The sequence below is a fragment of the Ochotona curzoniae genome, unplaced genomic scaffold, assembly GCF_017591425.1.
Source record: "Ochotona curzoniae isolate NIBS_2020 unplaced genomic scaffold, NIBS_Ocur_1.0 contig_2318, whole genome shotgun sequence".
Taxonomy (NCBI): Eukaryota; Metazoa; Chordata; class Mammalia; order Lagomorpha; family Ochotonidae; genus Ochotona; species Ochotona curzoniae.
Window position 1 is genome coordinate 2321416 of NW_024465419.1, and position 26800 is coordinate 2348215.

Here is a 26800-nt window from a genome sequence, read left to right on the forward strand (position 1 = left end):
GGTTATTTGGGGGAGTGAATCAGCAGATGGAAGACCTTTTTCTCTCTTCTCCTCTCATGTAAAATCTGAGTTCCAAGTAAATAAATATTCTTTTTTTTAACTGTCCACAATGATCAGAACTGAACTGAACTGAAGCCAGGAGTCTCCAGCCTCTTCTGGGACTGCTACATGGGTGCAGGATCCCCAGGTTTTGGGCAATCCTTCATTGCTTTCCCAGGCCACAAGCGGAGTTAGATGGGAAGTAAAGAAGCAGGGACTAGAACTAGGACCCACATGGAATACCAGTGCTGCGGGGTGGAGGCCCTAAATCCATTTTTTTAGGAGTCACAGGCATGCATTCCCCCACATAGTCCTGCCTGACTCCCTCCAGATCTCCCCTGTTCTAGGAGTAGTGATCAACAAAACATGGCCCACCCTAGGAGGATTGAAGGGGTGGTTTAAAAAAAGTGCACAGGAGGTTAGGCATGGTAGCCTAGCGGCTAAAATCCTCATCTTGCATGAGCTGGGATCCCATATGGGTGCTGGTGCTAATCCCAGTGGCCCTGTTTCCCATCCAGTTCCCTGCTTGTGGCCTGGGAAGGCAGTAGAGGACGGCCCAAAACCTATGGACCCTGGCTCCTGGCTTCGGATCGGCTCAGCTCTTGGCTGTTGCAGCCACTTGGGGAGTGAATCAGTGGATGGAAGATCTTTGTATCTCTTTCTCTGTAAATCTGACTTTCCAATAAATAAATAAATAAATAAATAAATAAATAAATAAGTATTTTAAAAAAAGCTCAATAAACTTCAGTGTAAGCAATTGAGATGCCTTAAGAGGTAGTCAAGAAGTTCACTGAAAGGGTACTTATCGTGTGTTGAGACTACTACTATTCCCTGGGGTTGGTGCTACAGCATAATAATAAGTAAAACTGTCACTTGTGATCTTTGCATCCCATATCAGCGCAGGTTTAAGTCCTGGCTGCTCCACTTCCAGTCTGGCTCCCTACTAAAGTTCTGGGGAAGGCAGCAGAAGATAGCCCACATGCTTGGGCCTCTGCATCCACATGGGAAAGCTGGAAAAAACACCCAGCTTTCAGTTTCATTCTGATCCAGCCCTCGCCAATGTGGCCATTTGGGAAATGACTCAGCGGACTGAAGATCTTCCCCGCCCCCTCTCAAACAATTAAAAGTTAAATCTTTAAAAAAAAAATTAATACTGAATGTGTGAGTTTGAGTCCTGGGTCTGGATCATGACCCAACTTTCTGCTAAAGCAGTCCCCTGAAGCGGTGGTGAGGATTCCAACAATTGGGTTCCTGTCACTCATATGCAACACCTGTTTTAACATCTTGACTCCTGGCTCTAACCCCTATCAGTGCCCTGTTAATCCAGGCATTTGGGGAGTGAATTAGCATATATAAATTCTCTCTCTCAAACAAATTAGTTTAAAAATGTTTTTAAGGTCATAAAAATGTATATTATGAAAAAAACTATGTGTAAGTTCAAAGTGATTTTTTTTCACCAAACAACTAACTTTTCTTTAATCCCACTTTCCATGCATTTGGAATGGGAAAGATTTTTTTTCTACTTTCCAATGGAGGGTGACAAATGTTATCAATCACTAAATAAATACACGGCATGTCAGACAGCGAAGTAAAGAAAACACACACCATGGACTTGTGCATTCTTCCATCTCAAACCAAACACCTTACACAATGTGAGCTTGGTTTGGCTGAAAAGAACTCCCACTCCAAGCCAGAACTGGAGCTTGGAAAAACAATACCTGCCTTATTTATCCTGCAACAAACTTGAAGGAAGTTTGCAGAAAGTTCTAGCACATTTTCATATACAGCTGAAAACATCTTTGCTGCTTTATTTATACTTCAATCCCTTTGAAGTGAGTTTTCAAAATAATGTGTGTTTATGGGTTTTCCAGCTCTTAAGAACAGACATGGGAGCAAGAGGTGAAGAGGTGAGACCTGGAATGACTGAATCTGGGAAAGTCCATCAAGCGTTTTGCTCACCAGGTAGAATTTATCCATGCCTATCCATGTGGGCAAGCGGTCACTAGGCTGTCCTGACTTGCAGCAGGGAGAGACGGCTGATGGCAGTGACAGGCTTTGGAGGAGGAAGAACAGGATCTGAGCTGGGGGCATGTTGAACTCACCTGGTGCACTCCATGTGGGCGTGTGAGGGTGCAGGGAATTCAAGAGAGCAGTCTGAGTGGGAGCCAGAACATTCTGGGTTGTCAGAGTACTGACAGATGCAGTAGGTCAAACACAGCCCTGTGAAATTCACAATCACCTGCATCCACAAAATGTGGCTTGTCTGGAATTAAGTCTTCAAAGATAAAAGTAACAAGGGATCGCAAGATCAGATTCCATCCCACCTTGAGGATGGGTTCCAATCCAGCGACTAGTGTCTTTGTAAAAGAAGGGCAGAAAGCACTTAGAGACAAAGACACGGAAGACAAGGCCACATGAAAGCAGAGGCGGAGACCACACCAATGCTGCCACAAGCCAGGGGACATCGGGGCCCATGTGGAGCTGCAGGAGGCCAGGTAGGATTCCTCCCTGGGGCTTCGTGGCAGTCTAGTCCTGTAATACCTTGACTTCAGGCTCTGGCCTCCTGGATGATGACAGAAAGAACTCCCATTGCTGAAGCCCTCCAACACCCCCAGGACAGTAATGCAAAGCTTTCAATGAAGTCACCTTGGAAGTGAGGGTAGAGGAAGAGAAGAACCGAATTCAAGGGCATTCCAAGGTTTACATGTTAGGATGATTGGGAGGAAGTGACCAGCATGTAGTTCCCAAAAGTTACATGAAGAAACTGGTTTGGGAGGAGGAAGACTAGTTCCTGGTGTCCAACCACCTGGAAAGAGGCTGGGGAATGCCCATGGCTGTAACACCTTGGAGGCCGCTGGTTCTTTGTCAAGAGGACGCTTGGCAGTAGGAGGAAAATGTGTGATCTGGACAAAGTGTGTGATCCTGCAAGCACTTTCAGGTGTTGTAAAGAGAGGCAGGGTTGGCTGGAAGACGATGTTGGGAAAAGGGCAGTTTAATTTAATTCATAGGACTAATTTCTCTGGGTACATGAATGGAGGAAATGCTAACGCAGTTAGTTCTAGGACAGCAAGATAGATTTGGATGTAGTGTCTAAAGCACGTGGCTTCCCATCAGAAAAAGGGGCAGGCTGTGGAGGCACAGAGTTCCCTGCAAAGATCTCCTTTTGCTCAGAGAAAGAAAAAGCAAGATCATCCATGGAGAGAGATGGGCAAGGGGAAAGGGGACAATGTAGACAAGGGAGCAGGTGAAGGTGTGAGAAGGAGAGGTTTGGGGACATGAAGTCTTATTCCAAGATGGTGGCCTTAGACGAGGCGTGCAGAGGGCCAGCTCCTCACATCAGCACTAGTTGTGGTAGATGGGTGAACATAGAGGCAACGCAGTCGAAGAGCTGCGTGTGTGTAGATAACAGTCAGGGAAGGGCAAGGGGCCACACGTGAGTTAGGGAAGCAGAGAAAAGCACAGAGGAGTGGAAGCATGACGATTAGGAAGGTTCTGTGGGAAGGGGGTGAGGTGGGACCCTGGAGGTGGTGATGAAAAGAAACGGAAACAGCGGAGGGCCAAGGTGAGGGTCTCATACTCAGGGGCTCAGGAGGGACGGGGCACAGACAGGAGCTCACAGAGCACAGAGGCCTGTGTTCCCTCAGAATGGTGACAGAGGTATGTGTCAGAGCTGAGCACTGAGGGCCAATGTGTGAGCATCCCAGGACACTGAAGTGACATCATGGGATGCCTGCAGGTGGAGTGCCTGGGGTCAAGGTCATTCTTAACGCCAGCTTCTTGCTAATGTAGTTGCTGTGAGGTAGCACGTGATGACTCAGGTGGCTGGGTCACTATCACCTCCATGGGAACCTCTGACCGATTTTAGTCTGTACCAGGCCTGGCTGTTTCGGGCATTTGGGGAGTGAACTGGCAGATGACATATCATTTTCTGTCTTTCTTCTGCCTTTTAAAACAACTAAGTTAAAAATTCATGCAAAACTGAATTGAAAGATTCAATTTATTTTGGTACCAAAACCCCCAACAAACAAACAAAAAACAAAACTGAGATCCATGTATAGATTTCTAGGCTATGCATTTTCCATGAACTTTTTGAAGACTCCTCATACTCATATAGAATAGGTATTTTAATCACTAGCTGTGCAAGTCATTAGTTCTGCAATATGTAGCATGCCCTATATCATTATGTTATTGATAGTGGGATTAGCAATGGAAAATTGGTAAGAGCAGGAAATCCCGACTCTCAGGGGAAGAGAATCCATCCACCTGCTGGAAGGTGAATTCCAGCATGGTCCTGGGCAGCAGGTGCACAGAAGTGGCTCTGTTCAGCCTCCCCGAGAGGCAGCCAGAGGCCTTGAGTGACACTGAGGAGGAAAAACCTGTTCTGGTGAGGTTTTCCCCTCCAAACGAAGCCAAATGCACCCATTGGCAGCTGGCTCTAGTGTCAAGGACTTCATTTATAATTTCTCCTGCTGTTCTTTATATCATAAGGAGTGTGAACAAAGCCAATCTTTGTTTTTTTCTGCAGGCTCAGGTAGTTATATTTGACTTCCTTTTTTCTCTCCTTTGAATTTCAACCATTAAGGAATATTTTTTTTTTGAAAAACAAAAAAACAACCCCATAAAAGAAGGAAAAGAAATTACTTTATGGCTAACCACAGCTGAGTGGTAATTCAGAAAACCTGTCCAAGACTGGTTTCTTTGAGTTGCTCGTTCACCACCGAACAAAGCAGAGAGCAAAGAATTTGACATTTTAAATGGAAGACAGAGGCTGCTCTCACTGTAGCTAGTCAGTACAGCTAGTCAGTAAAGACTTACTGACCACCTACTGTATACAAGCTGCTATACTAAGTTCTGGGTTCAAAGACACACAAGGGCTTTTCAAATGATGCAGAATGCAGAATGTGAGACAGAGATGAGAATCCTTGAAGTAGAAATTTACTCCAAACTCTTCTTAAGGGTTACTTCTATGACTTCTTAAAGTAATTATCATTGTATTATATTTTAAAAAATTCTATGAGCTACCTAGCTACATACATACATCTCTGACAGCACCTGTTTTAAATGTGGGGAAAGAAAAAACGTTTCTTCTGTAGTAGTCTACAAAACCCTATTGTGTAGAAGACTGATAGCTTAGAAGCATCTAAGTAATTTTATTTCATCTTTTCTTCAAAGAGAAAAAAACAGTAGGAAGCTATGTTTTAAAAAAAAGAAAGGATAGGGGCTGCTGGAGCCACTAGCATCCCACAAGAGCGCCAATTAGAGTCCTGCTGCTCCACTTCCAATCCAGCTCCCTGCCAATGCGCCTGGGGAAAGGAGCAGAGGATGATCCATGTGCTTAGGACCCTGCACCATTGCGGGAGACTTGGAGAAGCTCCTGGCTGTTGGCCTTAGTGTGGCCTGGTTCTTGACATCTGGAAAGTGAATCAGTAGATATAAGATTATGTGTGTGTGTGACTCTATAATTCTCCCTTCTCAATAAATAATAAAGAAATCCTTAAAAATTAAAACCATGGATTGTATAGTTTGATTCATTGACAAGCAGATCAAGTGTTGTTCTGAGGGCGGTGCAGAGAGCAGCTGGAGAGGGGCCTGGAGGGAAGAGGAAATAGAGGAGGAAGAAAAAAGGGAAGACGAGGAAGAAGAGTGAGCCAGGTTTAGGCATGGCTGTGGAGACATGGCAGGATTCATGGAATCAGGAGGGAGGAGGGCAAGGAACCAGGAAGGGAGACAGGAAAGGCAATGGGCTTCAGCTAACACATTACACTGAAATGGGCCCTCCACTTCCTTGTCACAAAATCCAGAGTGTTCGTGTTCCCATGCTCTGTGGCTGTCCTGTCTCCTCCTTGAAGGGCACCTTGCTCCTGCCGTCCACCATCTGTTCACCCTCAGCTCTTTCTCCACACTCCTGCCCTTTGTATGTCCTCTTGGGGACTTCATCAATTTCTCCTTTCCAATGCATCTCCAGATCGCTCTAGCTCGTATCCCTGTTCCAAGCCTCAGTCCCTTATTGAAAGCATGGGACCACGTAGGACACTTCTGCTCGACGCCTTGTGACACCTCAAAAATGCCAATGATCAGGAGCCACCACCCAGTTCCTGATGCAATCACTGTTTGCCTTGCACAGACACACAGCACCCTCCTTCACTTTCCTCTTCTAACGTCGACAGTGAGGCTTGCAGGCTGTGTTCTGCCTCTCTCCCCAAACTCAGGACTCTAGCATCCCTCCCTTCTCTCTCTCTCTTTTTTGCACAGAGTGGCCCGTGCAATCTTCCTCACATAGATTCCAGCACATCCCACTCCTGCTGGAGTGTTCAACCAATCACTGCACTTCCCAGGTGAGATTTCAGCCCAGCAATCAGCTCCAGTATCCTCGTGTGAGAGCTCACAGTGGCCAGGAAGCCACTTGGTTGAGAGGTTTAACTAGCTCCAAACTTGGGTTCTCTCCTGAAGGTTGCAACCTTGCAAATCAAGGTGCTCCTTGGTTGGGTGTAGGGGATGCTGGCCGGCATCTAATTCTGGACTGAAACATGTTACAGTAAGTCCTGTTTCAGGCTAACGTGTGAAAGGTGAGCTCTGGACTGCAAGGCAGATGCTCCAGTCCCAGCTTCAGGTTAAAAAACCATAAAGACAGCAATAACAAAGCAGCAACAACAACACTCCTCACTCCCACCCCTCAAATAGCAACAGATGAAATCTCAGCTGAGCCAAAACAGAGCTCTGGTTCTCCAATAGTCAAAATGGACCAATTGCTTTTGTTGCTGTTGCTTTGTTTACAATTTTACTTATTTATATTCATTTATGAAAGTACTTATTTGTAATCATCTAAAAAGTAATACAAGAAGATGAAGGTAGAAAAATAAAGGCAGAAAGATCTCCCATCTTTTGAGTTACTCCCCAGACACCCCACAGCAGCTGGGGCTCAGCCAAGCCAAAGTCAGGAGCCGAAAGCCCCCTACAGGTCTCCCACCTGGCAGTAGGTAGCCAAGGATTGCGCCATCACCTGTTGTCTCCCAGGATCTGTCTGGCAAGAAGCTAGAAGAGGAAGCAGAGCTGAGTCTTGAACCTAGGCACTTCTACATGGAATGTGGACATCCCAAGTGGCATCTTGACCACAATATCAAACTCGACCCCAGGACTCAATTTCTAAAGAGGACACTGAAGTGTCTGTGGGAGAGGAGGGAGACAAGAGAGAGTGTGGGGTCGATATGGTGGCCTAACAGGCTAATCCTCCACCTGCTAGCAACAGCACCTCATAAGGGTGCCAATTTGTATCCTGGCTGCTCCACCTCCTGATCCAGCTCACTCCTTATGGCCTGGGAAAGCAGTCAAGGATGATTCAAGTCCTTGGATCCCTGCATCTTCATGGGACACCTGGAAGAATCTCCTGGCTCCCTGCTTCAGACTGTCCTAGCTCTGGTCATTGCAGCTGTTTGGGGAATGAAACAATGGATGGAAGATCTCTCTTTCTGTCTCTACCCTCTCTTTGTAACCATGATTTTCCAAGTTAAAAAAAAATAGTAAAAAGAAAGACAGAAGGAGAGGGTCCTTAAAAAAGAACATGGAACATGAAAGTAAAAGATCAAATTACTTACAACACAAAAAATTCAAACTCCATGTGTAGTTTTTCATAAATCACATTTTCCTTGAACTTTCTTCTTTTCTTTTTTTTAAAGACTTTTAAAAATTTTTATGAGAAAGACAGATTTACAAAGAGAAGGAGATACAGAGAGAGAGAGAGAGAGCTTCTATCTACTGGGTCACTCCCCAGATAACAGCAATGGTCGAGGCTGAGCCAATCCATAACCTTGTGGATCTTCCACGCAGGTACAGGGGCCCAAGGGCTCGGATCATCCTCCACTGCTCTTCAAGGCCATAGGCAGAGAACTCAATGGAAAATTGAGCAGCCAAATCATGAACCAGTGCCCTAAAGGGATGCCAGTGTTGCAAGGGAGAGGAATAGCTTGTGTAGCTATGCTGTTGGCTTTCTCCTTGAACTTACTAAAGCCTGAATATAGATATGAAACATACAAGTCTACCAATTGGTAAGATGTGAAATTCAACAAAAGAGCAAAACTATCATCTTATTGAGACTATATGCCAAGTATGATCGCTTTTATTGCTATAATGTGTTTTCAACCCGGAGCTATCTAAATAACAGCCAAGTCCTTCCCATGTCTCAGTGCTGATGTCATTCCACATGCTCCCGTCTGTCTCACCCAATGTTCTCACCACACACTCATATCTGTATCACCCTTTGTTTCCGTTTTCTGAGCATTCAGTTCCTGCAGCGGAAGAACCCTTCCTACAGTCACACTCCTTGCTAGGCTGGCAGGCCCAACTGTGTGGATCCTAGCGTCACCATCTCCAAGAAGCCCACCCTGATACCTTGGCCCAGGGTTCCATTCTCTTTCACATACTCTAGAAGTATCCGGCATCCTCATGGTCCCTGCTGCTGCTGCTCCTGTCCCTGTATCTTATTTACTTGGTTCTGGAAGCTAGAACCTATCTTGCTCCTCTCATCCATGGTCTAGTGCCTCACTAAGCTTAGAACACAGTTGTTGGTGAAAAACAGGGAGCATACGGAAGGGGGTGGGTATGTGGGACAAGAAAGCCAAGTGCAAGCAGCCAAGGTCAGCTGGAATTTACAGCCTGCTGTTCCCTTCAAAGTGTTTTAATCTCCATGTTTGATGTGAGCAGCTGGCAATGAACTCTGCTTGCCCCTAAGGCACTTCAATTTAATCATAGCCTGGCAGGTTTCTGGGATGAGGACCCAGAGAGGAAATTATTTTGTGACTTTAGGGAATGCTGAGTGACAGTTGCCACCCCTGGAAAAATGTCAAGATAAGTGGCCATAGTGGTGCCAAAGTATCACTACTATTTGCATTCACTCAAAGCTTTTTATTAGTGCTAGAATGCTTAAAACAAAACAAAACAAACAAGAATAAACTTTTCTGTGTTTTCATAGCCATGCATGATTCCTCTGCTTAAATATGCTAAACACTGGGCCTGGCGCAGTGGCCTAGCAGCTAAATTCCTCACCTTGAACATGCCAGGATCCCATATTGGCACCGGATCTAACCCGGGTGGCTCCACTTCCCATCCAGCTCCCTGCTTGTGGCCTGGGAAAGCAGTCAAGGATGACCTAAAGCCTTGGGACCCTGCACTTGCATGGGAGTCCTTGGACGAAGCTCCTGGCTTCAGACTGGTGCAGCTCCAGCTATTGCAGTCACTTGGGCAGCGAATCATTGGACGGAAGATCTTCCTCTCTATCTCTCCTCCTCTCGGTATATCTAACTATGCAAAAAAAAAAAAAAACCTTTAAAAAAATATATGCTAAACATCCCTCTCTCACATCCTGAAAAATAAAGTTCCTGTTTTACGTGATTATAAATGACAATTCCCTATTCTTTCAACATTCTCACAGGAAATTTACATATGATCCAGTTTTGCAATTCTAACTCTGGTTCCTGTTTTATTTGTCTACCCTGTAAGTTTTCATGGCCCAGGTCCAAGTTTCAGATATAACTCGTTGTGTAGAGGCTGGTGTTGTAGCACAGGAGGTAAAGCCACCACCTGCAATGCTGGCATCCAATATGGGCCCAGGCTCATGTCCGCATGTCCCATGTCTAATCCAGGTCACTGGCACTGTGCCTAGGGAAAGTAGCAGAATACAGCCCGTGTCTGGGCCCCTACTGCCCACATGAGAGATCTGCTCCTGGTTCCTGGCTTAGCTCTGTCCAGCCCTGACCGTTGCAGTCATGCGGAGGGTGAACAAGTGACTGAAAGATCTCCGTCTCATCTTCGTTCTCTGTATAACTCTTACAAATAAATAAGCAAATCTCTCTCCAAAAACCTCACCCATTATTTTTTAAAAAAGAGACAAATAGGAATAGGTATGCAATTACTTAGGAAGAATAAATTGTTGTTAATACTGTATTGCTTCAAAGTAGCTAGAAGAGACTATTTTACATGTTTCTAACACAAGGAAATAACTGTTTTTGGAGACAGAAGTGCTCATTTTCTGATGTGATCATCACACATTGTACACACATACTGAAATAACACACCAAGGGCAGGTGTTTGGAGTAGCAATTAAAATACTATGTGGGGAGTTAGTGCAATTAAAATACTATGTGGGGAGTTAGTGCCATGGCACAGTAGGTTAAGTTGCTGCCTGCAGTGTTAACATCCCAATTTGTACTGGTTTGAGTCCCAGCTGCTCCACTTCTGATCTAGTTTCCTGCTAATGTGCCTGGGAAAGCAGCAGAAGACTGTCCAAGTTGGTCCCTGCACCCACGTGGGAGACCTGGAAGAATCTTCTTGTTTCTGAAATGCTTAGCTCCAGCCATTTTAGCCATTTATGGGGATGAGGCAGCAGAAAGAAGATCTTTCTCTCAAATAAACATACTTTTTTTTTTTTTTTTAAGATAGTGCTTGGTAGACCAATATTCCATATGGGAGTGCCTGGGTTCAAGTTTCAACCCTATTTCCAATTCCAGCTTCCTGCTAACGTGTAGCTTAGCAGGCAGGAAGTGGTAGCCCAAATACTTGGGTATCTGTGTTCTCAGGGAGAGACCTTGATCCAGTTTCCTGCTCACAGTGTCAGCCCGGCCCTGTCCTGGCTGTCCTGGGCGTTTGGGGAGTGAACAGGGACAGGAGTTCTGGTTCTGCCTTTCAAACAAATAAAATGAATTAGTCAATTAATTTTAAAAATCAAAACTATCACTCTGTACCCTCATAAACATGTACAATTATTGTGTACCAATGAAATTTTTTAAATTAAAAAAGGTAGGGCATTTATGTATTCAATATATGGGCGTTATATTTATGCTAATTTATTTAAAATGTCAGAATATAGGCCTAGTGCAGTAAGTTAGTGGCTAAAATTCTCACCTTTTATGTGGAGGGATCCCACATGGGCGCCATTTTATACACTGTGGCAATAGCTTTAGGATTGCAGAGGATAACAGTGAACTGCGCATGTGCTGATCTCGCAAGAACTCGCTTAGTTCAGCAAATTGGACTGGTCCCACAGGAAAATAATACTGACTGTAGCATCATACCAGTAAAAATAGGTCCGTGTGGCACCACCAACAACCTAATTATATAGGACACCTGGTGTCTCTCTAATCCTGGGACCTGCTCCAACTAGAAGTGGGAGAAAGGTTGCAGAGACAACCGTGCAGCCTCAGCACGGTATCACAGGAGGTGGAAAGTGGTGAGCCAAGAGCTGGGGCTGTGGAGACCACGGTGGATATCTGACATAAGAACCCAGACCTGGAACTCGCTGGAGGTTGTGGCACAAGTGGCTGCAAGCAAAAACTTGTGTACCAACTGCAATAAGTAAAATCACATTGTAGACCTGTGGGTGACACAGCTTAGAAACCTGCCCCAAGGAAAAAACTCCGCTAACCAGAAGTGCAATGACCAAGAGCAAAAGAAGAGACGAAGGCACAATGAATATTACTGAAAACTCCCCTGCAAAGGAGCAAAACCCTATGCCAACCTCAGAGTTAACTGAGGAAGACATTGAGAATATGGGGCATACAGAATTCAGAAAACTCATTTTAAAGCTTCTGCTCAACAATGAGAAACACATACAAGAATTCAAAGAATTTAAGGAAGCAATAAAGCAAATTAAGGCTGGTATATCAGAAATTAAGAACACAGTAGAGCAAATTACAAGTACAGTGGAGAGTCTCCAAAATAGAATGAAGCAAGCAGAAGAAAGAATCTCAGAATTGGAAGATATTTCCTGTCATCAGGGGGAAGCAAACAAAAATCAGGAAGCAGAGCTGGATCAGGCCAAAAAAAGTATTCAAGAATTGAAAGACACTATTAAGAGGCCAAATATAAAAGTTATGGGAGTCCCAGAAGGTGCAGAAAGAGAAGCTGAGTTTGCAAATGTATTTAGTGACATAATCAAGGAAAATTTCCCTAATCTGGAGAAACAATTGGGAAACAAGATCCAGGAGGGGCACAGAACTCCCAACAGGCTTGATCAAAAGCAATCTTCACCAAGACACATGATTATCAAGCTCTCTTCAATTGAACATAAGGAAAAGATCTTTAAATGTGCATGTGGAAAAAATCAACTGACATATAAAGGAATACCACTTAAACTCACAGGAGATCTCTCACAGGAAACTCTATAGGCAAGAAGAGAATGGAGTGACATATTCCAAAATCTAAAAGAAAAAAATTGCCAGCCTAGGATAAAATATCCAGCAAAGCTTTCTTTTGTCTTTGAAAATGAAATAAAATTCTTCCACAGTCAAGAAAAATTAAAAGAATTTGCCTCTTTCAAACCTGTCCTACAAATGATACTTCAAGATGTTCTCTTGACTGGCTGTGATACCCCTACCGTCTCAGACCAGCCAAGTTCTAGCTGTCAGTCATTTGAGCAGTGAATTAGCGGATGAAAGATCTTCCCCTCTCTCTTTCTTTAACTTTGCCTTTCAAATGGAAATAAATAAATCTTTATGTAAAAAATAAATACCTTTCTCTTAGAGATGAAATTTTTGGACAAAAATCAAGATGAAACTAAAGAAATCATGAACTTTAGAGTGGGTGCTCTGGCAGAGTGGGTTAAACTGCTTCTTGAAATGCCACATGCCAGGACACAGTGCAGATTTGAATCGCAGTTGTTCCACTTCCAATCCGTTTTTTTGCTTCCTGGGATACACAAGATGATGGGGTCAAGTACTCTGACTTGAGGTGCAGTGCTTGGATTCTTGGTTTTGGACGGGCCTGACTCTGGTTGTCATGGGCATTTGGGGAGTGAACAGAAAATAGAGGATTCCACTGTTATTCTTGCTGTTGCTCTCATTCTATCTTTCAGTTGCTCTGCTATTCACACAGATAAAATACATTAAAAAAAAAAACACTATTAATTCTGGTAGTAAAAGCCTCGAAGGCAGAACAACACATAATGTATGTATGACAGTGGTGACTGTTAAACAATGTCAGCTCGGTCACGGAGTGACAGCAGCACTTACAGGAAGGAGTCAGTTGCCTGGACCCAAAGCCGCAGACACAGTCCCAGCGACTCTAACCTTAGCTGGTCTTTAAAAAGTTCACACGGGGAATGTGTGTCATGAAAAAATTGCATGGATTTCAAAAATGTCTTGGTCTTACAAATCTTGTATTTCTACTTTCCGTATACTTTTTCAAGTAACTTTGTATATCAGTTCAATAATCCCGGACAAGTTCAAGTTCACTTCCTCATTTGTACCATTCAAGGATATTGGGCTCAAAATAGATGATGAAGGAGCTGTTTCTTACTGCCGTGAATACAACTTTGCTCTTCAATTTTCACTGCGGTGAACAGATAATTGCCCATCTCGTGTGAGCTGAATTTTGCACTTCAGGAGTGTTGCCACCAAACAGCAGAAAAAAAAATGTGTGGACTCACTGGGCCTGCATGGTGAGGTGATTTATACAGCCTCCATGCTACAACTCTATTTCTTTTTCTGTTCAGTTTTGCTTGTAGACAATTCCATCTCCACTTTTGCTGATGGAAACTCCCACCAATGGCGACCACTTCTCTTTCCAAGTTCATTTGCTTTTCTGATACAGAGCAAAGGTTAGAAGAGACTTATGCAAAGTCTCTGCTCTGAATTGCCAACCTTCCTTTGCAAAGGGGTCATTTTCCTATGACACTGCAGAAAGCACAGAGTTGCTTTATCTAACACAAGACAAAATGCAGTAAATGAATCTGCCCTCATCAGAACTTCTTAATCTGCACTGAACACAGAGGAAGGAGGATGGGCTGAGGGGAGGCCCCTGGAGCGTGGACTGCCCTTCAGTCATGGCTTTCAGAGCTCAGCATTGACAGGAAGTGATGAAATCAGCTCGCACGTGAACAAGAAGGCTATCATGAGAACCCACCACTTCCTGTCTTGAAGGGAGGGTCGGGTGGGGAAAGCAGAGCATGGGGAAGTGGATGATGGGGAAAGGGAAGAGGAGGCCAGACAGAGACCATGGGAAAAGTCCCCACTCAGCCCCTTGCTCCATTCCCCTGCTCTTCTGAGGCTGGGTTAAGTAGTCTCCTCCAATTCTACTCCCTTTATAGTAATAATAGGAGCTTACAAAGACAAATTAAAGGATAGACATAGTAGACTTTACTCTTAAAAACTCAGTGATGTCAAGACAATGTTTTATGGATAAACTATGCAGAAACAAATACAAATACCCAGGTGACCAAAGGAAGTCATGTGCCAGCTAAAGCATCCACTCCAATGTGTAATGGGAACCGATCAGACCCTTACAAAGGCTGGATAGGCGGTGATACTCCTGCCAGGATCTCATGTTTTCACATCCTCTCCATACCCGGTGAGACAAACCGTCATGACAGCCCTTGAGTCCCTCACTCAACAGCGGGCACCAAGGCACTACACAGAGGGCCTCCTTCGGGTCAATGTGATTCAAGTTCATCAAACCTGTGCTTTCTCCATTTCCTGACATGCTATCTGCACAGCATCTAGAGCTGCACCCAACCACACTACCCTTCTTCTTGCTGTAAAACCATGGTCCCCAAACTGTGCTCCTGCAACCCCTGGGCTGCCTCATAGCTGCTCCGAAGCTGCAGAGTTGGAGAACTCTGAAAATGGACAGGGCTGCTGGCTCCCTTCCCCATCACCCCTTTGGTTCCACTACAGCAATCTTGCTTCTCTGTGCTAGACACTGTAATCCACACGCTGGTGAAATTCTGGCCGATGAGACAATAGCCAGACTTTTTGACATGTCATTCCTGGAACAATGGGAACTGCCCTCCCTTCACTGTCCCCGGCATCCACGCTTTGAAGCGTTTGTGTCCACGCTGGTGCATATTATTTAAACCCCGACATACACATAAGGGAGAAACTGCCATTTCTATTTAATAGGTGGATAAGCCAATCAAGGAGGCAGCAGACTTGCCCAAAGCAGTACGACCACCGAGTGGCAGAGCCAGGATGTACACTTCCGCCTTCAAATGCTGAGTGCCAACTCTGCCCATATTTACCTCCCTCCTATCTGCAGGCGTATGTTCCAAGACCTCAAGTGGATTCAGAAATCAAAGGTTGCTGAGATCTTTTATACTACTTTTTTCTCCTAACATACTCACATATACCAAGGATTAAGTTCAATTTAGAAATTAATTATAGTAAGAGGATAATAGCAACCAATAATTATAATGCACTGCAATGAAAGTTATTTAAAAGGTATGATTTTATTGTGGAATTTTCCATTGAATATTTTAGGACTATGGTCAACTAACTATGAGTACCAGAAACTATGGGAAGCAAAATCAGAGCTAAGGGTAGCATTGTGCCTGCTGCAGAGTGTGCAGTCTGCTCCTTTGTACTCATTCATGCCTCATGAACTTCCTACCTAAGAAGGTCTGGGAGAAGAAATGGCGATGAAAGGGACATCATGAAGATCACCTTTCCCTAGAACCTCTATAAATTTCTTGTGCTGCAGCAGGTATTTGGCGTCATAGGAAAGATCTCAGTTAAGACACCCATGACCCATATCACAGTGCCTGGGTTTCATGTCCAATTGTGGCTCCTCGGTTCTTGCTAATGCAGATCCTGGGAGACACCAGCGAATGGTTCAAGAAATTGGGTCCCTGACACTCTCACAGGAGACCTGGATTTTGTTCCTGGCCCTGAGCTTTGGTCTCAGTTCAGGCTCAAACACAGCTGGCGTTTGGGGAAAGAACCAGTACTTCAGAGCATGTGTGTTCGCTTTCTCTTTCTCTCTCTCTCTTTCTCTCTCAAGAATAAATAATTAGTCTTTGAAAATAAAATAAAGAGTCTTGTGCTATACATATTAGGCTGTAAAACAAAACACCATAATCAATACTGATGGGGACAAAAAGCAAGTTAATTATTGAATGTGATCATAAACATAATGAAGCTATTTGATAGTCAGGGGCTGGTATCTCTCAAATGCATATTTCCTTGACATAACAGGCCCAGTACTGGATTTCTGGGAAACCTACCTTTCTCTTAATTGCACTTCCAGAAATAATGTGATTCCAAAGTAAACAAATGTGCAACTCCTGAGCTATGCTAGATCTATTACCAACAAATTTTCTCAGATTCCTAATGACACACTTGATACGGAAGAGTGAGAAAGAGGAAAGCAGGAAAGGAATACATTTCCTACTTACAAGAACATAAAGACTTAAACACATTGGTACATTTGAGTCACAGTTGAAAACATACGCTTTAATTAAAAACCACTGTGCTGCTCCCACAGCACAGCAAAGTGATCCAGCCGAACCGTTTCTATGATTTGTGGAGAAAACAAGCACCCAGAGTTTCCTGATCAGCATGCCACCACAAGCAACTCCCATCTCCACAGGAGCATCCTTGGAAGGCCTTTATCTCATAGGCATTGCTGGGAAACACTCAACAGAAAAACGGCTTCTCCCCAGAACAGTCATGCTGCCACAACATGAAGCAGGGATGTCACTGCCTGTGGTTGCACACACAGGGCTCGGAATGCCTTACCTGTGCAGAGAAGTCAATGAGCTTCGGAAGTAGCACCTTGCCGCCCTCATCGCTCTTGAGAAAATCCAACAAACTGCCTGTGTATAGAGGAAGGATGCGTTTGGAGTTGCCCAGACATCATAAAGCATCCAGACACAATTCAAAGGATCATTGTTCTTGGTGTAAGACCTCACAAAATGATTCGCTTTTCAATTTAGCAGGATCGGACAGCGTTTGGCCTGATGGAGGCATGTGATTCAGGTGAGCTAGATGGGCAGTGAACACTGATTTTTCTTGACAGATGTCTGAGAGCAACATGTGTTATAGTACAAAAGGACTTCAATGAGTTCATGGGAAAGAGGAACTAGAAGTTTGTTTTACTGGGCTGGCATGATGGCATAGTAGGCTAAGCCTCCATTTGTAGCACTGGCATCCCACGTGGGTGTCAGTTCATGTCCCAGCTGGTCCACTTCTGTATAGCTCTCTGCTTATGGCCTGGGAAAACAGTGGAGTATGGCCTAAGTTTTTGAGACTCTGCACCCACATGGAAGACCCAGAAGAAGCTCCTGGTTTTTGGCCATTGTGGCCATCTGGAAAGTGAACAAGCATATGGAAGATCTTAATCTCTGTCTCTCCTTCTCCCTGTAAATATGCCTTTCCAATAAAAATAAATAACTCTAAAAATTTTAAGGGAAAACCATTTGGAAGTTGCTGAGTCTTTACTGAACTGGCAGTAGACAAATGAAGAAGGATGGTTATTCAAGTCCTTTATCTGCAGGTTACAGCACTAGAATAGAAATTTGCTTAAAACCTCTTATCCAGCCATTCTGCATCTTTTCTTTAAATATTTCTTTTATTTTACTGGAAAAACAGATTTATAGAGAGGAGAGACAGAGGGAAAGATCTTCTGTCTGCTGATTCACTCCCCAGGTGACCACAACAATCAGAGCTGAGCTGATCTAAAGTCAGGAGTCAGGAGCTTCTTCCAGGTCTCCCACATAGGAGTAGGGTCCCATCTTCTACTGCTTTCACAGGCCACAAGCAGGGAGCTGGATGGGAAGCAGAGCATCTGGGACATGAACCGGCGCCCATATGGGATCTCAGCACGTGCAAGGCAAGGATTTGGCCATTGAGCCATTGTGCCGATCTCCATTCTGTGATTTTTACAGAAATTTAACATCTGCAAGTCTCAAAGCCATTTACATTTTGGAGTAACATTCCGAACACTTGATTTGTGGTACAGAGGGAAATGAATTAGTCCTAGAATTTAAGAACTCATATATAAGTATGTAACAAAAATATTCATTGGTAGGGAGGGCAGTTTGGGTTGGCAATGGTTAAGCCATGTGGTGAGATGTTTACATCCCGTACCGATGCCTGGTTTTCAGGCTCAGCTCTGCTCCCAATTCCAGCTTCTTACTAATGCACACTCTTGGAGTCAGAGGTGATGGCACAAGTAGTTAGGTACTTGAGTTTAGACTCTGGCCTGGCTTAGCCCCAGCTGTTGCAGACACTTGGGGAGTAACTAGTGGATGGCAGCCTGCTCTTTCTGTCTCTCTCCATCTCTGTCCCTCCTAAAACCAAATCAACTAGAGCTTCAATTCCTTTTTGACTTCTCTGTTCTTTAATTTGACATGTATTTTGTGTGCGCGGGGGTGTGTACTGCTACTAGATATGAGGAACTGTTTTGGGGGCTATTAGTATATAAGGCAGATGCAGAGGAATTTGAAATCGTATGTCCATTTCATAACATGGAATTGTCCTGGGGGAGAGGGTTTAGGAAGATGGTTTGCTTTCCCTACTGAGTTTTCCAACACAAGTAAGTTTTATACTTAGAATTCACTGAGTGTTTTTTAATAGTTAAACATTGAGCTTTGTGAGATCAAAGCCACTCAAGGGCCCTAGCCACAGCGGGGCACTCACCCTTGGCCATGTACTCAGTGATGATGTAGATGGGCTCCTCCTTTGTGACCACGGCGTAGAGTCTCACGAGCTTGTCATGTTGCAGGGTCTTCATGAGGTTGGCTTCCTCAAGGAATGCTTGCACAGACATGGTGCCTGGCTTCAGGGTCTTCACAGCCACCTTGGTGCTATTATTGTAGTAACCTAGAGAGGAAAAAGAAGGCAGGACATGTTTCACCAGGTAGAAAATTCTTCGAGGTCTCCCATGTGGGAGCTGGGGTGCAAGGATCTGGGCCATCCTCTGCTACCCTCCAAAGCACATTGGCAAGGAGCTGAACTGGAAGTGGAGTAGCCAGGACTTGAACTGGTACCCAATTGGGATGCCTGCATCACAGATGGAGGCCCAACCTATTACACATCAGTACCAGCCCCCCAAAACCATGTACATTTTAATATATACTAACAGAATTAGTATTCTAACATAAATATGGTATTAATATATAATAATTTTAACATACTATTTTACAGCCAAATAAATCTCTCTCAAAGTTTCTAGAGCACTGGATAGGTGACCCATGCAAAAGAGTTCTTGCTAAAGGAACAGGAGTCTTGGCCCACTACCTGTACCCCCAACTCCTGCCCAGGAGATGCAGCAAGTGCATTGCAACCCCTAATTTTGTTTCTTTTGGCATTTCTCATGCTCTTCTGACCACAGAACATTTGTTCATGCATCTTTTTCTCACACCCTGTGGAAAATCTGAGAAATCCTGACTCTTTAAAATAGTTCCCCCCAAGGTCAAGAGTAATTTTTGAGAACTATCTTAATAAAACATTTATTCCTGATTTTGGGGGGAACAAGTTTGTTCTCAGCAGTTTTGCAAAGTATTTTAATAACGTATTCCCACTTCCCTTCCTCTGTGGGCCCACATTCCACTTGAAAAAAAAACCCATCACTACTCTCCCGATCGGTTGCTGTTACATGATGTGTATCGTGTCAGAAAAGCTGAGGCAGAAGCGTGGCTTTCTTTGTAGGAAGGTCCCAATACTACCTCTATGAGCAACGCAAAGACAGATGGCAGGAAGTGTGCTCACCAAAAGGTGATTCTTCAGCAATGACTGCTTGGAAGAGGGAGGATTTGGCATGACCTCTACCTGTTCTTCTGTTGTACCTCATCAATGATCATGTATCTTTCTCTTGTGTTTTTAAAGAATTATATTTGAAGACACAATAAACTGTTTTTATTTCCAAATTTTCAAATTAACAAGAAGTATTTGTTTGCAGTTCACAGGCAATATCCAGGGAAATCATTGGTCTGGCCCTGCCAAGGGGACTGCAGGTGGGTCTTGAAATCCAACAAAGCTGTACTGAGGTAATTTTTAAGTTGATAATTTCACATATCCCATAAATGACGTTTTAAATCTCCAAATGGCTCTAGGCAGAAACAAGGTGTTCCCGCCTTTGGCCTTGAGAGACTTATACTTGTACCAACCCAAAAACTTTAGTGCACACTGTTCAGAGGAGTCTGAACTTGGGGACAAATGCAATTCCATCAGTAAAGATGAGAATAGACTGCTGCAGAAGTTGGATACCAACAACAGATTCAACAGTAATGAAGGCCATTGAGCCTTAGCTATATCCAAACCATGGATGCATATCACAGACCGAGTTAAAGAGGCAAGATATAAAAGAACTGTTTCTGTACGATGAATTCATACAACGTTCAAGGGCACTGGGTATACTGCTTAGGGTACTTATAGGCCCATACACAAACGTAGTAAAACTGTGAAGAAAAGCCAGGAAATTTCTGTGAAGGTCAGCATAGCCGTTGTCTCGGGGTACAGGCAGGTGTGACTGGGAGGAGACACGGGTGCCTCTGGGTGCTGGCAGGGTTCCACTTGTGTGATCTCAGTGGTGGCCACAAAGGTTTCCCCTGCACTTGTCAGATTTATACCTGGGCTGTGTGCACTTTTCTGTTGGCTTGCTAAATTGCATAGTGATAAAAGTTAAAGGGAAAATAGTCCCCTTTTGTCATTATAAAAACAATGGAAGGCATGGAGACCTTTACATAATAAAAAAGTTTGAGTAAAGAGTAACATGTCAAGGAGAGGGGACAAAAAAGTTACCGGGAAATATCACAGCTGCTGAAGATCTTAAAACGCTGATAAAGATGAACAGGACTAACACAGCCATGTCAATCACAGCGCAGGGACAGCAGCTGCTGCTGCTAAGGCACTCTCAGGGCGGAGCCACGTAGACAATGGGGCAGTTTTCATCTTACACTGGAGACTTGGCTTGTATTCAGCACACCAGATCAACTTTACCATGAGATCTCCCTTGCCTTTGAGGGTTTAATTAACCTTGACACCAAGAGCTGGGTTGTCAGGACAGATGAAAAATGGTTTTTCAAATAATCTCTCCAAGGTAGTGAGGGACCTCTTGTGCAAGGACATTTTGCTACAATCAAAGCACACTGGAGTGGGGCTGGCTTTGTGCCACAGAGGGTTAAGTTGCTGATAACGAAGCCAACGTTCCATATTAGAGCACTGATTCAAAGCCCTGGCTGTTTGGCTTCCAATGCAGCTAACCACTGATCAATGTCTGCGAAGCAGTGAAAAATGGATCAGATAATTGGGCCCCCTGTCATCCATGTGGGAGACTTGGATGAAGTTCCTGGCTTCTGGCTTCATCCTGGCCCTGCTCTGGCAATTGTAGATATTTATTTAAAATCAATCAATTATAAGTATGAAAAGGAAAGGAAAAAAAAAAAAGGAAAGAAAAAAACGCTAGCAAGTTACAGTGACAACTTGAAACAGCTGGTACAGATTTCTAAAATGTGCTCAAGTCTTTTAAATAGAGATGATTTAAAAAGTGGCCAGGCAGTTCACATTGGCTGGTGGTTAACTTTACTGCAGTTGACTCAAAGGAAAATGGATCAAGCAGAATTCAATTTAAGCCCAGTTTCCTCTCTTCCCTGAATCTCCTGCTACACCAAGTGAGAAGAGAAAACCCTAGGATTTGCCTCACTGCTGGCTCCTCGGGATTTCCTGCAGGAAATGCAGCCAGGGCAGGTGTCAGGAGTGGGTGAGCCAGGAGGAAGCAGCTGGTAGCAAGGATAGCACTTTCTCCTACCCCTCCTCCCAATGAACCGGTTACTTCCTAGCATTTGTTCCCTGTGTTCTAGATCAGAAAAATTCAGAGCACAAAATGTGCCAGGTATGTGGTAATTCCTCATGTGTAACCAAAACAATAACTTACTTTATGAACAATCAACAATGACATATTTTTAACCTGTTGGGTTCATTTTCCTATCATTGTTTCTCCACCTTTTGACTAAGATCAAGCAAATGTAATTTTTATATCTGCAAGCAAGAATATCACGGCTTTTTTTTCTTTCTTTTTTTTTTTTTAATTTGAAAGGGACAGTGGAGAGAAAGAGGGAGTGTTCTAGCTTCTGGTTGTCTTCCCAAATAGCTACAAAAGCCAGAGCTGGGCCAGGCTGAAGTCAGAGGCTGAGAACTCCATGCACATCTCCCCGAAACACGGCTGGGGCACAGTTACTCAGGCATTCTGCTCTGCTTTCTCAGGCACATTGGCAAGGCACTAGATCCGAAGCAGGGTAGCCAGGACTAGAAGCAGTACACTGATACACAATGCCAGTGGTGTAGGTGGAAGCTTAGTTTCCTATACCACAATACCAACCCCTGCCAGTCTGCTCTTCACTGGGAAATAAAAATCAAATTCCAGCAGCTCTACCTTGAACAGATCTTGTTGTTCACCAGCTCTAGGTCACGAAGAATAAGATATCCCTGCAGCAGAAGAGGGGGCATCCTTCAGGCTCTGACTTGGAACCATCACAGTTCTTTCGGTTTTAGTCTCAGCATTCCTCTGCTAAATCTATTCAACAAATGCAAGTCTTTCTAATAGCTGAGAAGCAGTTCGTTGGCTGACTGACAAACCCATGGACAAGGTGGACCAGAGACCTCACGTCAGACTTTTCTAGTTTTCTTTTCCATTTCTCTTTTTTCTGCCCCATCCTCCCTCCTGCCTGCACCATTTCATTCACTCCTTACAGTGTCCTCACAACCTGGGTTCTGTAAGACTCAAATTTCAGAGATTTTTCAAAGCATCTTTAGTGAAGAAATATGCACTTTGTTTTTTTTTAATAGCTGAAGGTCTTAAATATATATTTCTTCTTTTTTTAAAATTTTGTGTTTTTTTCAATAGAAGGTACAGAAATGACCAGTAGGACATGAAAAGACACTCATTATCACTCACCATAGGGAAAACACAAGTCAAAACCATGATGAGATACTACCCCATGTCTGCTAGGATGCTTACAGGAAAAAAAAAAAAAACCCAGCAACCAAATGGCCCCCACTGCCTGCAAATAGAGACTGCCCCTGCCTTCCCATGCACATTAGCAGGGACTTGAATCAGAAGCAGAATGACTGAGACTTGAACTGGTTCTCCTAGATGGGATGCTGCTGTCACAAGCAGTGGCTTAACTCACTGCATCACAACGACGGTCCTAGTTTCACAAGATTGAAACAGTCTTGGAAACTGAGAGCACAACAGTAGGACTGTACTTAGTTACTACACTGTCAATTTAAAAATATTTACGATGATAAATCACATTATATGTATTTTACTAAAAATAATCATTAGTGAATCTGAGTTCTGCATTTTTCCTTTTTAAAAATTTTATTTATTTCATTTTTTAAAAACTTATTTGAAAGGTAGAGTTACAGAAAGAGAATAAAAGAAAGATTTTTTGGGGTTCACTTCCCAAGAGGCTACAATAACTGGGCCAAGTCAGATGAAAGTTGGGAGCCCAGAGCTTCTTGTAGGGCTCTCATGTGGGCGCAGCGGCTGAAGGGCTTGAGTCATCTTTTACTACTTTCCCAGGCCATTAGCAGAGAGCTGGATCAGAAGTGGAGCAGTTGGGCCCAGCGCGATGGTGCAGCGGTTAAGGTCCTCACCTTGCACACCCAGGATCCCATATGGGCACCGATTCTAATCCCGGCAGCCCCGCTTCCCATCCAGCTCCCTGCCTGTGGCCTGGGAAAGCAGTCGAGGACGGCCCAAAGCTTTGGGACCCTGCACCCGTGTGGGAGACCCGGAAGAGGCTCCTGGCTTCGGATTGGCTCAGCTCTAGCCATTGCGGCCACCTGGGGAGTGAATCATCAGATGGAAGATCTTCCTCTCTGCCTCTCCTCTCTGTATATCTGCCTTTCCAATAAAAATAAAATAAAATCTTAAAAAAGAAAAAAAAAAAAAGAAGTGGAGCAGTAACCAGGAATTGAACCAGCACATATATAGGATGCCAGTATTGCAGGGAGAGGTTTAACCTACTACATCACAAGACGAGCTCCCTACGTGATTCATTTTCACAAATCTTTGATCTTATCTCAGACAGTACAAGAGAATTAAACACCCACATGTTTTTTCAAAGTCACATTCTGTCTTCTTCTTCTTTTTTTTATTCTTTATTTTATGACACAGTTTGATAGGCATTAGGGTTTCCCTTCACCCTTCCCACCCACTCTCATTGTTCTCCTCTCCAGTTTTTCAATAGATGTCTTTCGAGGACCCTCAGAACATATTCTGTCTTCTAAACCCCAGATTCTCCCAGGCACTTTCTGGGTATATAACAGATACACATTCTCTACAGCCCAAGTGCAGGCGGGGCCAGTGAAGCCCATGAAGTAGGACAGGAGAGAATGGAAAGGGGGATTTTGAGAGGTTTACCAGTCTAAGAAGGGGCCAACAGGCTTGAGCCCCCGAGTCACAATTTCAGCATGGGTATGAGCCTTGGAGAGCATGGGGGCTCTATGCAGGTCTCCGCTGGGGGCAACCTGTCTCCACCCTCCGGCTGCTAGTTCTTGCAACAGTTTCTTGAGGGTGGGTGAGCAGCTGGTTGCCTTGGCACATCACCGCCACAGAACTGGTCAAGAGCTTACCCCTCCATTCACTCATGATCCTAATATAAAAGGAGGCTGGAGCAGAGACATAGCAGGCTTATCTTCTGCCTGCTAGCCCTGACTTCCCATCTGGGGTGCCTGTTCATGTCTTAGCTGCTCCAATTTTGATCCAATTCTCTGCTTATGGCCTAAAAAAGCAACAGAGGATGGCCCAAGTCCTGGGGCCCATTTACCCATTTGAGAGAACAGGAAGAAGCTCCCAGCTACCAGTTTCGGATCAGCTCAGCTCAGCTCTGGCCATTGTAGCCATTTGGGAAGTGAGTCAGTGGCTGCGAGACCTCTTTCTCTCTTTATTTTTCTGTAAAATATGCTGTTCAAATAAAAATAGATCTTTTAAAAAAAATAAAATGCAACAGGACCATCAAAATCTCTTCCTCCTCAAAAGGATAACTTCCCTAATCAGCAGCACAGCCTAACTAATTTCCTGTTTCACTATTATTATGCCCCTAGGCTTTGGTCAGGACAGAAGCACAACATGAAGTCAGCGCTGCCCTCGCCACCCGCCCTGGAAGAGATACTGCCAACCCTGCTAATCGCAGCATTTCTGAGGCCATGCAACAATGTCACCTAGACAGAAAGCACATGTCACAGACAATCCACTGCTATGGTTTGACTGAGTCTGCTGATACTGCACAGCTGACCTCAGGGAGGTTAAAAGATTTCAAGCCATCTCTTTCCACGTAAGTAAGAACATCCTGGTTAAGCACCCCAAAGTTTCATAACACATGGCAATTCCTTTACAGGCAAACATCCATAAGAAGATCTCATTGGACTATTTATGGTTCAGTTTCATGATTAATATGGGGGAAACATCATCCAAAAATAGCTTCCAGTGACTGCAGTCAAACACAGACAAATGCAAATAATAGGAAAATTAGAGCACACAGGACTGCAGTGTGGGAAACACTTCAGGCACGTAGTCTCACTCTTCCTTTCAACAACCAATGAGACAGCTGATTGTTCATTTCAGTGATGTGGAAACTGAGGCTGGGGAAGTCAAATGCACTTGCAGATAACCAAGGGTTCTGAAGAAGCCAGAGCAGAGCCTGACACCATGGTGTAAAGCCAATGTCTGCCACACTGGAATCCCATATGAGCACCTGTTGGAGCTCTGGCTGCTCCACTTTTGATCCTCCCACATGAGGACTTGGGGAAAAAACATTGGAAGACAGGCCATGGATTTAAACCCCTGCTACTCACATGGGAAACCTGGAAGAAGCCCTTGACACCTGGATTTAGTCTTTCCCGCCACAGCTGTTATGGCCATCTGGGGAGTGAATTAGCAGATGGCAGATCTCTCTTTCTCTCTCTCTAATGCTTCCAAATAAATAAATAAATTTTTAAAAAGCAGCAGCAGCAGCCTAGCTCTCACTGTTTTGAATAAAATTGGCCAGGCTGTTAATCAGATTTTCAGCATTCTCATCTATCAAATGATAAGAAGAATGCCAATGTGAAAGGCACATGAGAAAATCCATGAAAATGCAGGCAGGGCAGGGTTGTATAGCTGGTGCACTCTCTGGTCTCCTTGTCCCCTCCTCTTCCTACCCCTCTACACCCACCGCTTCCTCCCACTCATGGCATGGTAAAGCAAAGAACACTCGATTGGACACAAAAATCTAAAGCATGAGCCTTCCAGCAAAGATACAGGGCCTGAAAGGGAAGGCCAGGGAGAGAAGGCAGAAGTCTGGCCTGTGTAGCAAGCAGACCAGATTAGGGAGTGTACAGGCACAGGAAGCACTGCAGTTTTCTGCAGAAGCTATGGATTCTAAAGAGGAAGAGAATTCATGACCAGTAGTTCACGCCAAAGCCATCTGGGGAAAGCTCTCTTCATACTGTCTTCAATAATTTTCCCACAGATTCTTTGTTAACGATGAAAGTGTGTAAAATAGAGGAGTCTGGTGATTCCCTTTAAAAATCAAACATCTGGGGCCCAGCGCCTTGGCCTAGCAGCTAAAATCCTTGCCATGAACATGCCAGGATCCCAGATGGGTGCCGGTTCTAATCCCTGCAGCTCCACTTCCCATTCAGCTCCCTGCTTGTGGCCTGGGAAAGCCATTTAGGATGGCCCAAAGCCTTGGGACCCTGCACCCCCGTGGGAGACCCAAAAGAGGTTTCTGGTTCCTGGCTTCGGATTGGCGCAGCACCGGCTGTTGCGGCTCACTTGGGGAGTGAACCATTGGACGGAAGATCTTCCTCTCTGTCTCTCCTCCTCTCTGTATATCTGACTTTGTAATAAAAATAAAACCTTAAAAAAAATTCAAACACCTGCAGGAATGGAACCAACACCTGCAGGAATGGAACCAACTGCCATTGAGTGACTCTCAAGGGGTGTACAGAAAGCAAAGAATCATGTAGTTCCTTAGACAACCTGGTCAATGGCACAATCTGAGCAACATCAC

General features: G+C 44.3%; 1 protein-coding gene across 5 annotated transcripts in view; it reads right to left on the reverse strand.

The window, feature by feature from the left end:
• Positions 1–26800, reverse strand: part of LYN (LYN proto-oncogene, Src family tyrosine kinase) — a 118090-nt gene that overhangs the window by 23918 nt on the left and 67372 nt on the right. For all 5 annotated transcript variants that reach the window (XM_040972553.1, XM_040972555.1, XM_040972550.1 and 2 more), the window contains 2 exons: positions 18441–18623; positions 16539–16615 (listed from right to left, as the gene is read on the reverse strand). In XM_040972553.1, the coding sequence (XP_040828487.1) occupies positions 16539–16615; positions 18441–18623 (260 nt within the window). The remainder of the gene's footprint in view (positions 1–16538; positions 16616–18440; positions 18624–26800) is intronic.